The sequence below is a fragment of the Euprymna scolopes genome, chromosome 30 (genome assembly GCF_053919585.1).
Source record: "Euprymna scolopes isolate OS-2025 chromosome 30, ASM5391958v1, whole genome shotgun sequence".
Taxonomy (NCBI): domain Eukaryota; kingdom Metazoa; phylum Mollusca; class Cephalopoda; order Sepiida; family Sepiolidae; genus Euprymna; species Euprymna scolopes.
In genome coordinates this window covers 10,444,860-10,462,679 of record NC_136511.1, presented here as the reverse complement: position 1 = coordinate 10,462,679, position 17,820 = coordinate 10,444,860, and the positions used below count along the sequence as shown (strand labels likewise).

Sequence of the window (17,820 nt, the reverse complement as noted above, 5' to 3'; positions counted from 1 at the left end):
TGTTCCAGACGATGTCTTGGAACCTCGACAGTTTAAAAAAGATCAGATGAAACATCTTGAACAATTAAAAATATTTAAAAAAACATTAAAACTAATATATGTGCTGTTATTATTATCTACTTGTTGTCAATCGATACACGTAGAGACACTGGTTTCGATTCTAGCTTATGGCACTCAGGACACTTTGTCTTCTTTCTCTTCTTGCTATTTTCTGCTTCAGTTCATTATGTTTCTTGTTTAGCCTTTCGATGCGATTCCTGTTTCCACTTTTCCATCCTTTTCTGTTCTCTTTCATCTTGCTCATTACTTTGGCTTCTTCTTTAAGTTCGTTGATCTGGGTCAGCACCAACCCTATTCAGGGTTTAACCGGCTTCCTCTGAAGGAGGAAGTTTTATGGGAGTATGAAATTCACAAGCGGTCCCCAGTCGCATATATATCCCCGTTAGGAGAGATGATGACGTTAGGTTTTTGCAACTTTTTGTAGGGAGGTGTGTACGTCCTCCTACACACAGCACCTGGTATTCCCAAATTGATCACCCATTTTAGTAATGACCAGGCTCAACGTTGCTTAACTTCGGTGATCTGATGGGAACCGGTGTGTCAACGTGATTATGCCGTCTTATGTGTCTTGGCACCTGCATAAATTTAATTATGTAAATCTCTAATAGTATTTGTTGGGATGTATGGGAAGAGCTTATTAGATTCCGCTTCTGCTTTTACTCTCTTTCACTCTTGATTCCTTAAGGATGGGAGTTTTGTTTTTTCTTTGTTCATAAGTTGTATGATGTTTTCTCCTTCAGTTGTTTCATTTTCAATTAGTTTTGTTGGTTTGTAGATCTCGGTCTCCACTTGATCCGCAATTCTTTGTTCCATTGTGTGATAGTAAATAGACATATCCCATAACTCTTTCGCCCGTTCATTGGGGTAGCTTCTGTAATAGCATTCCATTACCAGTCTATTCTCCTCGGTTGCTCATTTCTTCCTCCAGGTTTTTGGTTTGTGTTGGTTGGTGGTGCTGCCCTAGCAGTATCAGAATTTTTGTAGGAATTTTTGACACCCCTAACACGAAACTGCGAATACAATATAAAAATCTCGTAATTTCTCTGTTAAAAGTGGGTTATTTATTTTCTTTATGGATTATACTTCCAAAATAAACTATTACAGTTGTTTTAAAAGTAATAAAAATATTTTTATTTTTTTTTAAAACAGTAATGCATTTTCCGAACTCAATATTTTTCAATTTTTAAACTCAATATTTTTAAATTTTAAAAATCTATCAAAATTTTAAAAATCTATCAAAATTTTTCTATTGATTCTATTTTTACGATATTTTCAGGGTCAATGTGAAATTTTATGTTCTTTCCAATAAACCGAATATAATATTTTAGACAAACGTTTTTTTTTAAATTCACGCCCCCCCATTTTCACGCCCCCCCATTTTCACGCCCCCCCATTTTCAACTTTCTCTTAAAAAGTAAATAATTAATTTATGTTTAATAGTTTTATATATCACAAATTGAAGAGAAAAGGTCAATAAATAATATATTCAAATTTAAAACTAAAAAAAAATCAGTTTTTTAGAAATTTACCTGTAAAGTCCGAAGTTTAAAACCTTATTTTATAAGAACACATTTTTTCTTTTTGTCTTTTTTTTTTTTTTTTAATGAAACCTTGGTCCTTGCTCCTTTAATTGAAAAAAAAATTAGGGCTTGAATTACATTTTCCGAGGAGTTATAAGCTTAGAAAGATAGGGGGTCGAATAATTTACGCCTCTCATTTTGAAATGTCTATTAAAAAGTAAATAATTAATTTATGTTTAATAGTTTTATATATCACAAATTGAAGAGAAAAGGTCAATAAATAATATATTCAAATTTAAAACAAAAAAAAAAATCAGTTTTTTAGAAATTTACCTGTAAAGTCCGAAGTTTAAAACCTTTTTTAAAAAAAAAAACACATTGTTTTGTTTTGTTTTTTTTTTAAATAAAACCTTGGTCCTTACTCCTTTAATTGAAAAAAAAAATTAGGGCTTGAATTACATTTTTCGAGGAGTTATAAGCTTGGAAAGATGGGGTGGAATTATTCACTATTTTCACGAAATTTCTGACACTGCTAGTGCTGCCCTGTGCTTGATCCGTGTTATTTACCAGGAAATAGTAACCATACACTAAGGATAGTTTATAACGAGTAAAATCTTTGTTTGGATGGATGAATAATGCGTACATAAGTGTGTCAGCAAGTTGAAATGTAAAATGTTCATTTCAACTTGCTGACATGTTTCTATTACTTTTGCGCATATGCAAATTCATTCATAGCTTGAAGAGGTTTAATTTGAAATCTTTCTTATCTATCCGTCGATAGCTCAAATGGTAGGGAACAAGGCTGGAGAACTAAATGTTTTGGTTTCGATTCTAGCTGATGGCACCTAAGTCATTTATGTTTTGTTTTGTTTTCTTAACCTTTGAAATTAGTACTATATATTATATATTAGGTACGATGTAATATTCAATAGAGAATTGGCTCTGTAATAATAAATACGAAATCTGCATGAATTAATGCATATATTTAAGCATGTTTTACAACCGAACAAGGCCGCCCCCTGCTAGTACATAAAAGAATAAGAAAATATAAATAATTCCAAATAGTCTCTGAAACAATCGTACACCAGACCATTATTGACCTGAGTTCTAGGAATATATATATATATATATATATATATATATATATATATATATATATATATATATAGTTTTTTAAATGTAATTATCCACTAACACGTGTTTTGTCGTCTACCACTCATCAGAGTGGCTGAATCTAGCGAGATTCGAAATCGGGACTTCAGGGTAAGAAGCTTACACCCTTAGCCCTCGTCCACCTCGCTGACTGTTCGGATATATAAAATACACTTTCGTAAATAATTAAATTCATTCAAAACGTATAGCAAAAACAAAAATAAATAACATCTATCTATCTATATATATATCTATATATATATATATATATGCATATATATATATATATATATATATGCATATATCTATTATATATATATATATATATATATATATATACACACGTGTGTGTGTGCGTATGTGCGCGCGCGTGCGTTTATAATATAAAGTGTTTCCTAAAGTGAGCGGTACCCCACCCCCATCCCGGAGGGCGAGGCTTTGATATCGAAGGGGGGGGGGTAACGCAAAAAGGGACGGTTGGGGGCGGCAATGCAAAAATAGGCGGTTTGGGGGCGACAGTATAGCAGCTATAGCTACTACAGTACTTACACTGTCTTTAGATTTAGATTAATTGTCATTTTTGAAAAGCAAATTTTGCGTTTAATATTTTTTTCAATTTGAAAAAAAAAATGGTTTGCATGTGATTATTAAGGGTGCTTGTGGAGATCGAATAAAATGCTTACAAATCGACGAGGTCGAGCTTGTTGTGTCGTTGCTTTTTAAATATTTTATTTATAATACTCTTGTTTTCACTTCGAAAAAAAAAGCAAACAAACAAAAAAAACTTACATATGTTAATGAAGTAGGATGTCAGAAATTTAATTTCTTCCTTCTTTTCGTCGTTGTCTTTTATCTTTCCTCCCTTCTTTCCTTCTTTAACTTTACGTCTTTTTAACGAGCTGCTGCTGCTGCTGCTGCTGCTGAAAGAATCACGCCACAATTGGTTCTACTAAGAGATATTTTTTCCCGCGAAAATTCAACAAGTGCACTAGAGAGCGGAGCGAAAGTCAGTTTTGGACAGAGATTCCACGAGGGTAACACGTAATTTACGAGCTCTGGTCCTACTCAGACATTCAAGTCTTAAAAATAGTAAAAGTTATTTCATTGTTCATAGGAATGAATAATGAGTTTCAGTAAGAGTCGAATCAAGTTGGTTGACTCGAAAAGAAAAGAAAGAATCAATTCTAAGAAGAATTGATCTATAAACTGGACGCACGAGATGCGATTAAATGTCGGCGTGTGGAAACCAAAATGTCTTTCCATGTTGTAACCAGTGAGAATTTCATCTGACAAGAAGGACGAACGAAGGTTTTACCAAACAACATTGAGTTTTCAAATTCAAGGATTATTTTCAAAAGAACTTTCAAGGATTCTGTCACTGAAGTGAGGACAGATCGATTTTGAGTGGCGTGAAGAAAATATATATGTAAAAAAAAAAGGACTCACACACATATATATAAAGATAAAAAAAGAAAGGTTAAAAAAAACGAAATCATTGTTTTACGCAGTAAGTTCTCTTATTCTAATTTTCTCTTATTTCTGTACTCTCTCTCTCTAGTGTTAATTAAGCCTTTAGTGCTTGCCATAAGGACATTTTTGGCAGTCGAATTGGTGAACATATAAACTGTATTTTCTCTTGTAAATTGAACATATAAACTTTTTTCTCAATAATTGAACTTTGCAGCTTTGCTGCCTTCTTTCCCCAGCCCTTATGCTTTCTTTTCCCTCAATAAAATGGCAATATTTTTTTTTATTCTTAAAGGTATTTCCTTGTCTTTATTTTTTCATGTCCTGATTTTTCTAGGCTTATTAACATGAACCACGTGGGATAACCTTCACGGGACTCAGTGAATAAATTTCCCGCAAGGAAAGCTAGGTGTCTAGTCTAGAAGCCAAGGAAACACCAGTCTGAAAAAGTTTGGGAAACACTGGTTTATATTAATTAAATAATAATTATTCTTTATACCTAAAAACACTAGTGTTTCATACTTACGCAATCATCAGTGTAGGGATAACAATTCCTGCTGGTCATAAGATTCAAACCCAGCCATGAAACAACCTTTTGCGCCATTTGCTAAGCCTCTACCTCAAAATGAAAGGAATTAAGAACAATTAAATGTCGAATTCGGGCGAATACATTTGACAATCTAGAGTGTTCAAACGAGCGGAAGTCGTGAACATTATAATTCCAGAGACAGTGTCCATCCTTAAATATTCTTAAATGGGCTTGATAATTATAATTAAATATCATTCTTTATACCTATACACACTAGTGTTTCATACTTTCAGGAATCATCAGTGCAGGGAGTTACAATTACAGCCTGGAGATTCGAACCCGACAATGAAGCCATTCCTTACTCTATTAGTAAAGAAACAAACCGCACGGCCAACGTTAACCACAAGATATGCAGTTGAAATTAACATTTATATAAAGCGTAAATGTTAAGACAGCCAAGGTTGATCTTATGATTACAACATCATGATCTGCGCACGTGAGCTTAAGTGACTGACTTATTACATTTCAACTAACAGTGCTCAACAATAAGAACTGAGTTCGTAAAGGGCCTGATATAATTATTATGATTATTATAATTATTTTAATACCTGATTAGTGTTTCATCCTTTCAGGAGTCCTAAGTGCAAGGAGTTACGATTACAGCTGGTTGGGAGATTCGAACCAAGCCACGAAGTCATCTCTGACTCCATTAGTAATATACATATATATATATATATATACATACATATATATATATATATATAAGAGAAAAAAATTAACACTGTAAGTTGAACTTTACAATCAAAATTTATTATTCGACTGAATACTCAAAAAACAATTTACAAAGTCTTTATTCCACAGAGTTTCAAAGAATGCTATTCTTATTATTCTTCTCATCAGAGGACATAAAGAAATCAGCAAATTATATTTGTAGCAATGTTAGAATTTGCTAGTTAAGGCATTAAGTGAAACCGCAATTTATTGTAGTTATAAATTGCAAAAAAAAAAAATTGAAAAAATGCATGTAAAAAACTAATTCGAAAACAAACAGCGCATAATATTTCAGCTTGAATTAAACTTCTCTCAAGTTGATCCAAAGTCCTTTGATGAGAAGAATAACAAGAATAGCATTCTTTGAAACTCCGCGGAATAAGGATTTTGTAAATTGTTTTTTTGAGTATTCAGTCGAACAATAAATTTTGATTGTAAAGTTCAACTTACAGTTTTATTTTTCTTTGTCTTATAATAAGCTCTACTCTCTATTGCATATTGAGCGTTTTTAATTCGGTTGGAATTAAATTTTCTATATATAAATATTGTTATTTATTTGAAGTTTACCATAGCGTATATCAAGTAAACACTACATACCTTTGTTTTCATTAATATATATATATGTATGTATGTATGTATATATATATATGTATGTATATATATATGTATACATGTATGTATATATATGCATATATATATGTATGTATATATATATTATATGCATGTATATATATATATTATATGTATGTATGTGTGTATATATATTATATGCATGTATATATATATTATATGTATGTATGTGTGTATATATATATATATATATATATATAAATATATATATATATAAATTTCTATTCTTTTTTGTCTTTTATAAATATATATATACATATATAAATTTCTATTCTTTTCTGTCTTTGTAGTGTTTCTATCATCTGAGTGTAGATGTCATTCTGAATAAGTGCAATCCGATATCGTTGACAATTTCTGGACCAATCGTTTTACCACCAGAAAACACCAAGGTAAGGATTTTTGCATTTTATACTTTTCTGAGGAGTGTAGCTTTATTTTTTTTCGATTTCTTTCTTTTTTATATATATTTCAGTTTTGTGGTCCCACAACAAAGGAGGAATTGAACCTAGTTCGTCTATTCGTTTGTTCGCACTTTTCTCAATAACCACGCCTTGGATTTTTAAAAAAATTTTGCATAAACATTAGTCATGGTGAAAATAAATATTTTCCGGGATAACTTTGGTTGTGTCCCTGGAGGGGAGGGCATTATAGGGGTAATATTCTCTCAAATCGTTTGTCCCTTTATTTGTTCGCACTTTTGCTTGTTTTCGTTTTTTTTTTAAATTTTGCACAAACATTAGTCAAGGTGAAAGTAAATTTTTCACTCGTGGAGGGAGACCCCGCATGCTCGGCTTGTATTTTTTTGTGTGTAGTCTTCTCCCTTCTTAATTTTTCAATTTATTTTTCCTTTGATTTTTGTTTTTTTATTTTATCTTTCGGGTTTTTTTCTCCCCCATTTTTCGGTGGTGGTGGTGGTAGTGGTGGTTGTTGTTGTTGTTCTTCTTCTTCTTCTTCTTCTTCTTCTTCTTCTTCTTCTTCTTCCATCTATTTCTTTCTCTTCTTTCGTTTTTCTCTCTTATTTTTGTTCTATCAGTGTTGTTTTCTTTATTATTTTTTTCTGATTTATTTTCCTTTATTTTCGCTTTTTTCTCTCCCTTTTCTTCATTTTCTTCTTAGTTTTTACTTTTTATTTTTCATTGTTATTTTTTTTATTTTTCATTGTTATCTTTTTTTTTATTTTTCATTGTTATTAAGATACTCATTGTTATTTTTTTTATTTTTCATTGTTATTAAGATACTCATTGTTATTTTTTTTATACTCTTCTGCGTTTCTATATAAAACAGTGGTTGGAGACCCGACTACCGGACTGGACATCACGAGGAGAGGTGGTTTATCCGAGCGAAAAAGTTGCTCCAGATTTCAAAGTTTCCCGAAATACTTTATGTAAGTCTCCAAAATTTGTTCTGATTTTATTCTAAATAATTTCGTGATTTTTTTCTTCTATCTATAAATGTTTCGCTTGTGGAGGGACTTATGAACGATTGGTAGGAAACAAGCCGCTGAAGTTAGTGTAAGGATGATATTAATAGTCATTGTTGACGTATTGTAGAGGGAAAGGTCGGAGTTGCTGCTGTTGTCGTTATCATGAGATGGTGCTGAAATATCTGACAAGCATTTCAGTAGCATGTTTCATTGGTGGAGAGAAGACAGTGTTTTATATATATATATATATATATATATATATATATATATATATATACATATATATATATATATATATATATATATATATATATATATATATATATAAGTGTGTGTGTATGTGTGTGTATGTGTGTGTGTGTGTGTGTGTGTGTACACACAATAACTCTGTCAATTTTTAGTCTACAGACTCAAAATTTGATATACAGGATACAGAAATTTGGCTGTTAAGGGGTCAAAGTTCAATGATTTGACCTTTGAGAACTCTACCAAACTCCTCCGACAATTTGGGGTCTAAACACTTGAAATTTTAGATATAGGTCCCGTGGTTATGGATCTGACTTAATAACTTGAGTTCAAAACAATAAATGTTAAGGGATCATAATAGGGGTCAAAGTTAAAAAAATTGGTCTCTGCGGTCTCTACCAAATTACTCAGACAATTTCTGGTCTAAACATTTGAAATTTGACATAAAGGGTATTCAGAGATAGGGCAAACTTTTTAATCGGTTTGGGTCGAAAATTTGAGCTACCAATATATAAATGTATCTATGTATGTCTGCCTAAAACTTTCGACAGAGGCGACGGATTTTTGCAAGATCAGTATCGTTTTGAAGCATGACCCTTCAGACGACAAATACCGAAAAATTGGCTAAAAACATTCATTTCTTCACCCTCAACTGGGCACTTTTCTACAGGGAGGGGTCGCTTTTTTCACCGATATTTTCGAAAGTCATCCCCTCTTTTCGATTGCCTAGCCCTAATTTAAATCTACATTACTTCCGGTTTGGCGGTGGTCATAACAACTAAGATGTCACGTTTTTCCCCGTTCTTTTCCTCCTTCGCGGTACAGGTTCAAACCTGCCTTCCTACCACCACTTTTTTATTTTTGCTCAACATACACCTCCAAACATTCGGGCAACGCCGGCCTGAAATGCTAGTATCTATAAAAGTTAAAATGTCTGCCTGTGTGTGTGTGTTTCTCTACCAAATAACTCTATCAATTTTCGGTCTAGACATTTGAGATTTGACATAAGGAGTATTGAAATTTGAGAAAATCTTTTTAATCGGTTTTCGGCCAGAAATTTGGCTATCAAGGGGCCAAAGTTGAACGATTTGACCTTTGAAAACTCTAGCAAACTCCTCCACCAATTTTGGGTCTAAACACTTGAAATTTTAAATGTGCGTTACTTGGACATGGATCAAACTTTTAATTTTATTTCAGCCCCCCCCCCAAATGTTAAGGCGTCCAAATTGGAGTCAAAGTTAAACAAAATTTGACCTCTGCGGTCTCTACCAAATTACTCAGCCAATTTTTGTTCTGAACAGTTGAAATTTTACATAAAGTGTATTTAGAATTAGGGCAAGCTTTTTAATCACTTTAGGTGGAAAATTTGAGCTGCCAAAGAGTCAAAGTCGAAAAGGTTTTACTATTGCGGTGTGTAGCAAACTACTCAGCCAATTTTGGGTCTAAGCATTTGAAATATATACATAACGGGTATTCAGACATGTGGCAAGCATTTTAATTAGTTTTGGGGCAAAAATTTGGCTGCCAAAAGGTCAAAGTTGAAAGAGTTGACCTTTGCAGATTCTACCAAACTCCTCCATCAATTTTGGGTCTAAAGACTTGAAATTTTAGATCTAGGTAACTTGGACATGGGTAAAACTTTGTATTTTGATTTGAGACCAAAATAATAAATGTTAAGTGGTCAAAATTGTGGTCGAATTTAAAAAAAAAATTGTTCTCTGTGGTCGCTACGAAATTACTCAGATAAATTTTGGTCTTAATAGTTTAAATCTTACATAAAGTGTATTAACACGTAGGGCAAGTTATGAACAGTACATAGGGCCCGAGCAAAGCTGGGCTGAACTGCTAGTATATATATAAAAGTGAAAAAGTGTGTGTGTGTGCGTGTGTGTGTGTGTGTGTGTGTGTGTGTGTGTGTGTGTGTGTGTGTGTGTGTACATTTCCCTTCACAATAACTCTGTCAATTTTTGGTCTAGAGACTCGAGATTTGACATAAGGAGTATTGAGATTTGTGAAGAATTTTTTAATCGATTTTCGGCCAGAAATTTGGCTGTCAAGGGGTCAAAGTTCAACGATTTGACCCCTGAGCACTCTATCAAATTCCTCCGCCAATTTTGGGTCTAAACACTTGAAATTTTAAATGTAGGTTACTTGGACATGGATCAAACTTTTTAATTTGATTTGAGTCCAAAAATATAAATGTTAAGTGGTCAAAATTGGGGTCAAAGTTTTTAAAAATTCGACCTCTGCGGTCTCTACCAAATTACTCAACTAGTTTCTAGTCTAAACATTTGAAATTTTACATACAGTGTGTTCTGAGATAGGACAAGCTTTTTAATCGGTTTGGGTCGAAAATTTGAGTTACCAACGGGTCAAAGTTCAAAAGATTTTAATGCATAACTCTGGGTGGTTCTTATGTAGAGAAAGACAAATAAGTGTGCCAAGTTTCGTTGCTCTACTGCTATGGGAAGTTGATCAGGGGCATTATTTATTGCACGCCACTCGTATGTATTTCCAAACAGTTCATTTTCAAACAGCAGTAAAAAGAAAAAGTACTCGAGCTGAGATCGAAATCAAAACCTAAAGACAGTGAGTCGAGTACGATAACCATTAAACCTGCTTGACTCTTTAACAAAGTGTTTTCACACATACTTATTTTTAACATTACGAATCTATCATGTGAACCATTCACGCATGAACATTCGTGGAACAGTTAGCAAAAAGATAAAAATCTAACAAACCCTCCCCCACGTACAAATTTTTCAATTTTTATCCATTAACAGCCCGTTTTTCCAGCAGAAAACCGATTACAAAGTTTTCCACTTGCCAGAATATCCTATATACCAAATTTCAAGTGTGTAGATAAAAAATTCGTTGAGGATATAGGTTGAGAAGTCTCCTCCAACACACATTCTCACTTTTATAGATACAGTGATGATCATATTTATTGGCACGGTAAAATAAAAGTTAAATTTTGTCTAATAAATTCTAAAAAAGGGATTAAATTAAAGAAAATAACAAAGTATATTATGTATTTTTAACTGGCCTTTCCGATGCAGCAATCGGATTTTAGAAAAAATAAATAACAAAGGAACAACAAACATAATTGCAAAAAACCCTTGTTCAAAATTATTGGCACGGCTTTGTTTTTCTTTTAGTATCAGTATAATATCAATCAATTTCCGGTTTACGTGCTTTCTGAACTTTTTTATAGCCATATTATGCTTGTTTAACGCTAATTCAGTGAATAATTTTTTTCAGATAATTTTTAGATAGCGATTTATTTAAACTATTATAAGTGACTAAATTATAATTTTCAATCGCCATGGTTAAAACTAAGGAACACAGCGAAGACGTCAGGAAGCTTGTTGTAGCATGCCATACCAATGGGGAGGGCTATGATAAGATTTCAAAGAAGCTAAACCTTCCCAAATCCACTGTTAGAGCCATAATAAACAAGTTCAAATCGAAAGGCCACGTTATGAGTTTAGAGGGTAGAGGGAGAAAAAGGATTCTTTCCCCAAGAGATGAACGGAAAATTGGTCGACAAGTAAAACAAAACCCAAGGATCTCTGTTGGGGAGATTGTTGATGAACAGAGCACCTCTGGAGTGAATGTATCTCGACATACAGTTGGTAGAGTTTTGAAGAGAGCTGGTTTAAAAGCATGTCGTCCGAGAAAGACTCCCTTATTGAAGCCTATGCACCTGAAAGCAAGGCTAGCCTTTGCAAAACGTCATATTGATAAAGATGTTGCATTCTGGAAACGTGTTCTATGGACTGACGAAACGAAAATAGAGTTATTTGGCCATAATAAAGTGTCTTATATTTACAGAAAATCTGGCGAAGCTTTCCTGCCTAAGAACACCATACCCACAGTGAAGCACGGTGGAGGCAGTTTGATGTTTTGAGGATCCTTTGCTGCCTCTGGACCAGGGCGACTTGTTAAGGTCACAGGTAGCATAAAAAAGGAAGATTATGTTAAAATATTGGATGAAAACCTGAAAGACTCTGCTAAAGAGCTCTCACTTGGTCGTCGTTGGTGGTTCATGCAAGATAATGACCCAAAGCATTCGGCTAAACTGACTAAGAAATGGCTTGAGGACAATCATATTAATGTTTTGGAGTGGCCATCACAAAGCCCAGACCTTAATCCAATTGAAAATTTATGGAGAACATTAAAATTGAGGGTAATGCAAAGGAAGCCTAAGAATCTTATTCAATTGGAGGATTATTGTCAGGAAGAGTGGGCTAAAATTACTACTGAAGAGTGCAACAACTTGGTTGTAAACTATGAAAAGCGACTGAGGAAGGTAATCAAGGCCAAAGGCTATACAATTGATTATTAAATAAATCGTGCCAATAATTTTGAACAAGGGTTTTTTGCAATTATGTTTGTTGTTCCTTTGTTATTTATTTTTTCTAAAATCCGATTGCTGCATCGGAAAGGCCAGTTAAAAATACATAATATACTTTGTTATTTTCTTTAATTTAATCCCTTTTTTAGAATTTATTAGACAAAATTTAACTTTTATTTTACCGTGCCAATAAATATGATCACCACTGTATATAGATAACTAGCTGTTCTGCCCGACTTTGCTCGGGCCCTATGTACTGTTCATAACTTTATGTGCATATATATATATATATATATATATATATATATATATATATTAAAAAGTTTGACTGATGTCCAGGTAACCTACTTTTAAAATTTCAAGCGTTTAAACCCAAAATTTGCGAAGAAGTTTGGTAGAATCTGCAAAGGTGAAGGTTTTTAATTTTGACCTCTTGGCAGCCAAATTTTCGCTCAAAAACTGATTAAAAAGCTTGCTGCATATCTGAATACCCTTTATGTAAAATTTCAAATGTTTAAATCCAAAATTAGCTGAATAGTTTGTTAGAGACGGCAAAGGTCAAATCTTTTGATCTTTGACCCCTTGGCAACAAAATTTTCTGTCAAAAACCGATTAAAAAGCTTGCCCTATGACTGAATACACTTTATGTCAAATTTCAAATGTTTAGACCAGAAAATGGCTGAGTAATTTGGTAGAGACCGCAGAGGTCAAATATTTTTTAACTTTGACCCCAATTATGACCCCTTAACATTTATTGTTTTGGGCTCAAATCGAATTAAAAGTTTTATCCATGTCTAAGTAACATACATTTAAAATTTCAAGTGTTTAGACCCAAAATTGGTGGAGGAGTTTTATAGAGTTTTCAACGATTTAGTTGAACTTTGACCCCTTGACTTGACAGCCAAAATTATGACCGAAATCTCAATACCGCTTATGTCAAATCTCGAGTCTGTAGACTGAAAATTGACAGAGTAGTTTGAAAGTGAAATGTACACATACATATACACACATACATTTTCACTTTTATAGATATACTAGCATTTCAGCCCGGCGTTGCCCGGGTGTTTGGAGGTGTATGCTGAGCAAAAAAAAAAAAAAGAGTAAATTTTTTTTTAATTTGACCCCTATTATGACCCCTTAAAATTTATAGTTTCGGGCTCAAATCACTTTATTAAGTTAGATCCAGGTTCAAGGAACCTATATCTAAAATTTCAAGTGTCTAGACCCAAAATTGTCGGAGGAGTTTGGTAGAGTTCTTAAAGATCAAATCGTTGAAATTTGACCCCTTAACAGCCAAATTTCTGGCTGACACCCGTCACATCGATTTTCCCAAATCTCAGTACCCGGTATTTCAAATTTCGAGTCTATAGACTAAAAATTGACAGAGTTATTGCGTAGGAAAATGTACACAGACGGACAGACACACAGACAGACAGACAGACAGACACGTTCACTTTTATAGATATAATAGATAGATTTGTATTTTAACTCTCACATTCTTACGATCGAGCACTTTATTAAATTTTTTTTTAATATAACGTGATGCATTATCTATACTCCTATAATTTTCTTTTTTTTTTTGCGGATTGATATTCATATAAAAAAAAACAACTTTTTTTCTATTTACTTAAAAAGGAAATACAACTTTGTTATATATGAGTCATGGAACTGCATTTACTAGCAAAAGATCTAGCTAATTTGCATATTCTTTTAAACATTCATTTTAATAAATTCTTTATCAGTTTTTTTGTTTTCTGATGGAATGATCATATTTAGTAAATTACTACGTTTAATGATATAAATGCAGATATTCTACATGATTTATACTTGTGTAATATTTGCATAAAACCTAAAACTCTTTCCATATATATTTATATATACGTATATATTTTTGTTTAAAAATGTTGCCTACCAAACTCCTCCTACAGTTTTTAGTCACAAACATGAAAATTCATATATAAGGTATTTGAATCCATGAGGAAATTAATATTTGGGTTTTAGTTGGGGAAAATCGGTACAAAAGTGTTAGTTGGTTGATTGTTTTTGTTTTACGGCATATAAACCTTTTTCGGGTTATTTAATGTCGAATCCAAAGATTTTGAAGAAAACATTTTTTAATAGAATATATTTGTTGTTTTCAAGTCGGTTTCTATTTAACCCATAGTTGGAACCCTAACAGGTACTACCACTCTGGGTCAGAGTGGACCTGGGAGCAATGGTAATTAAAGTGTGGCTCCACACTCCCCCAAGCCCACAAGCTGGGGCCTCACTACTGGATATAGTTTAAGGTCATATCCAGGACTAGTACAAAAGTGTAAAAAATTTTCCAGGTGACGATCGAACGACGGCATTACAAATATGCATGCATAACGTAATAGCTATTGGTTCATGTTTTAATTTTTAGTCTTGCAGCAAACATGCCTTCATAGCTCAGTCCATTAACGGCAGAGGCAAAAATAAATCGTAAGCTAAACGCTTTTAGTTTCGATTCTCGGTGGTGGCGCACGAGTCATTTTTTAAACCTTTTTGAACCATTACTATATATTGGGGCCGATATAAATATTAGGAACAATAGAGGTCCAAGGATAGACCCCTGAGGCACTCCCGCATTTATATCCTATTATTTAGATGTACGACCGTTGAGGACAACTTGGATTTTTCTCTTATCTAAGAAGGATTTAATTATGTGAAGTATTCTACTAGTGATACCGTATGATCTAATTTTCCTGAGGAGACCCTCATGCCATACCCTGTCAAAAGCCTTGGATATATCTAGAGCTACTGCTCTGCCCTCCCCCGCCTTGTCCAGTGAATGGTATATACGTTCAGAGATTACAGTGAGGATGTCTGCTGTGGAACGGGCTTGTCTAAATCCATATTGTTTGTCAGTCAGAAGTTTAGCATCTGTAAGGTGACGGACTAGAGCATGGTTAATTATGGTCTCTAATATTTTGGCGAAAAGTGGGAGGAGGCTAATGAGGTGATAATTTGATGGATCAGTTCTTTCGCCAGAATTCTTGAATACTGGTACCACAGAAGCAGTTTTCCAACAGTCCGGAAAGCACGATTCATTAAGGCATTTGTTGTAGAGTTTAGAGAGAACTGGAGCTACTTTGGCTGAGCACTTTTTTAATAGCATAGCTGGGATGAGATTGGGTCCACATGCTTTTGAAGTGTCAAGGTTTTTTATGATAGCATGCACCTTAGCAGGGATGATTTTTAGATCGTCTAGCGTGGCGTCTGTCCGCAAAGGAAAGTCAGGCAGGGGTGGTTGGAAGGGTCTAGTGTGGAGTTTCATACAAACCGACTGGCAAGCATATTAGCCTTGTCGGTTGCTGAGCAAACAACCTCGTGATTGTTGGTTAATGGGGGAATTGTTAATTGCCCAATATTTACTACACTCTTGTAGATTTTCCAGAAGTCACGAGTTCCTAATTTTTGTGCTTCGATGCGTTTTTTAGTGGTTTCAGTAAATTCTCTCTTAGCTGTCTCTATTTCTTTCTTAACATTACTTCTAGCTTCTATATACTTGTTTGAACTGGACTTATGTCGGTTAAATCTGCAGTATGCATGCTGCCTTTGTGTAATAGCAGTTGCGCAAGTCAAAGTAACCATTGGGGAGAGTGGGGTATTCTATAAAATTTCCGCATGGGAACATGTGCTTCAATTGCTGTTTTGAACCATTCAGTAGCCTCATTTGCGCACTGTTCAGCATAAAGAGAAAAAATATTTCCGCATGGGGCATCTCTGATAAGATCTCTGATGGCTTCCCAGTCAGCCTCTTTATAATATCTCGTGGTTTTGAGCACTGGCTCTTCAGTTTTGGGTCTAGAGTTTAGGGCGATTTCGACCATTATCACTGCATGTTCCCGAGTGGGCTGTCAGCATTTGTTATACAATCATCGGGAACTGTGGTCAGAAACAGATCTAGAAGTGATGCGTGTTGTTCTTGCTGGTCAGGGAAATGGGTTGGAAACGTTATCATTTGTGATAGGGAGTGAGATATAGCGAAGCTATGTGTTGTGCTGCCCGCTGCATCTGTGTAAGTAGAGAATCCAAGCCAGTTTTTGTGGTGGACATTAAAGTTACCAAATACATGTCCTTGTGCGCTAGTGTCGAGGGAGAGTGCTGTGTCTATGCTGTCAGAGACTTTGTTTATTATGGTACAGTCCTGGGTCGAGGGAGAGTGGTAGAGAAAATAAACAATGAGATAATGTAAAGGTAGCTAATGTTATGTTGTATGTTTAGTCTAAAGCACATAAAGGCTTGATCGTCTAATTATAGGTTTGTTTCTCTAGTCAAGGGGAGGGTGTTACGAATGTAGACTCCAAGTCCATGCATATGTCTGTCAGAGTCCTTACGGCAGAGTGGGAGATAGCCAGGCATGTTAAAGTAGTTGGAGGGGATGGAGGAGTGTAGGTTAGTGTCACTTAGTGTTAAGATATCTGGGGTATTTGTTAGGAGAAATGCTTCAACATCAGCTAAATTAGTTCTAAGCCCACGGATGTTAGTGAATGCAAGCCTCAAGGGAGGAGGCAAGTTGGTTTTGTTTGTCCCTAGGCCTGGTTTAAGCTTATTTTTTTATTGTACTGTCATCATGTTTTTAAAGAGTTTCAGTTAGGAGAGGGGAGCTGAACAAGAGGCTATGTAGAGTATCAGACATGCAACACAAGTAGACCATCAGCTAACCTTTCTTCAACTAGGACTGTGGCCTCAGGAAAACCCATCGAGGATGAGTGCAGGGTCCCTTTCCATGCACGACATGGTACTACAAACATTCCAATATTATACAACTGTTGATGGAGCAGCTGCTCTAAGCACTACCAAAGAGTTAGGGCACCTGTACTACAAGTCAGAAACAGCAGCCAGGTACTGTCAATCCGGTACCCTCAGTCCATCAGAAGAAGGTCAAACCAATCTAATTGCACAGGCATGTGTGGTACTCAAGCACTCCCAAGTGCCCAGTTTTAAGGGGTGGGATATGTCAGGAATGGAGAAAACGGCGTTCATTGCCCTAGACAAGAAACAAGATCTACCACTAAGTGTTTTGTCGAATCACTCTGATAGTGTCTCTATGCCTGAATAATAGGCAAAGAAGGAGTATGGAAGCCGGGCGATAGACAGAGCCTATCTACTCCTTAAGCAGTTTAGGTTTGCAAACCGGTAATTTGTTTGAGTCACCAGCTCTAGGAAGGTTGTCATCCAAGACTGGAGAGGCCTCCCTCCCCTTAGGTTTAGTTTCAGAGTTTTCCTTCTCCTAGACGGGTGATCTGGGAAGATCTACTGGGTCCATCAACCCCGAGAGGGTTCATTCTGCGCCTGGGTCCTAATCCAGGCATTTCTGCGACATTAGTTAATATTACAGGGTTAATTTGTAAAGGTTATATATCTAATAAATAGTTACCCCCCTCAAAGTGATTTAGGGACATTGCTATTTCATTGTTATTAAGCAGAAGAAAAACCCAAAAAAAACTCCTGAAGTGGAAGCAACTATGTGAGCAGGCTCATTAGAAAAGCGTTAGTGGTTATTAAAATTTTTACCTTCCGATTTTTACATTTTTAAAAATTTATATGTTAGCTTAGGTACAGGATAACGTTACTGTGTGAGTAGGTATTAGGAATTGAGCTAAGAATTTTGCCCAGTCACTGTATATTTTAGATTACA

General features: G+C 34.6%; 1 protein-coding gene and 1 pseudogene across 1 annotated transcript in view; one reads left to right on the top strand and one right to left on the bottom strand.

Moving 5' to 3' along the window:
* LOC145254650 (arrestin domain-containing protein A-like) overlaps positions 1-17,820 on the top strand; it is an 83,135-nt gene that overhangs the window by 60,948 nt on the left and 4,367 nt on the right. The window contains exons 10-11 of the mRNA XM_080113284.1: positions 6,420-6,518; positions 7,414-7,513. Coding sequence (XP_079969410.1) covers positions 6,420-6,518; positions 7,414-7,513 — 199 coding nt within the window. The remainder of the gene's footprint in view (positions 1-6,419; positions 6,519-7,413; positions 7,514-17,820) is intronic.
* LOC145255084 (5S ribosomal RNA) lies at positions 504-622 on the bottom strand (annotated as a pseudogene).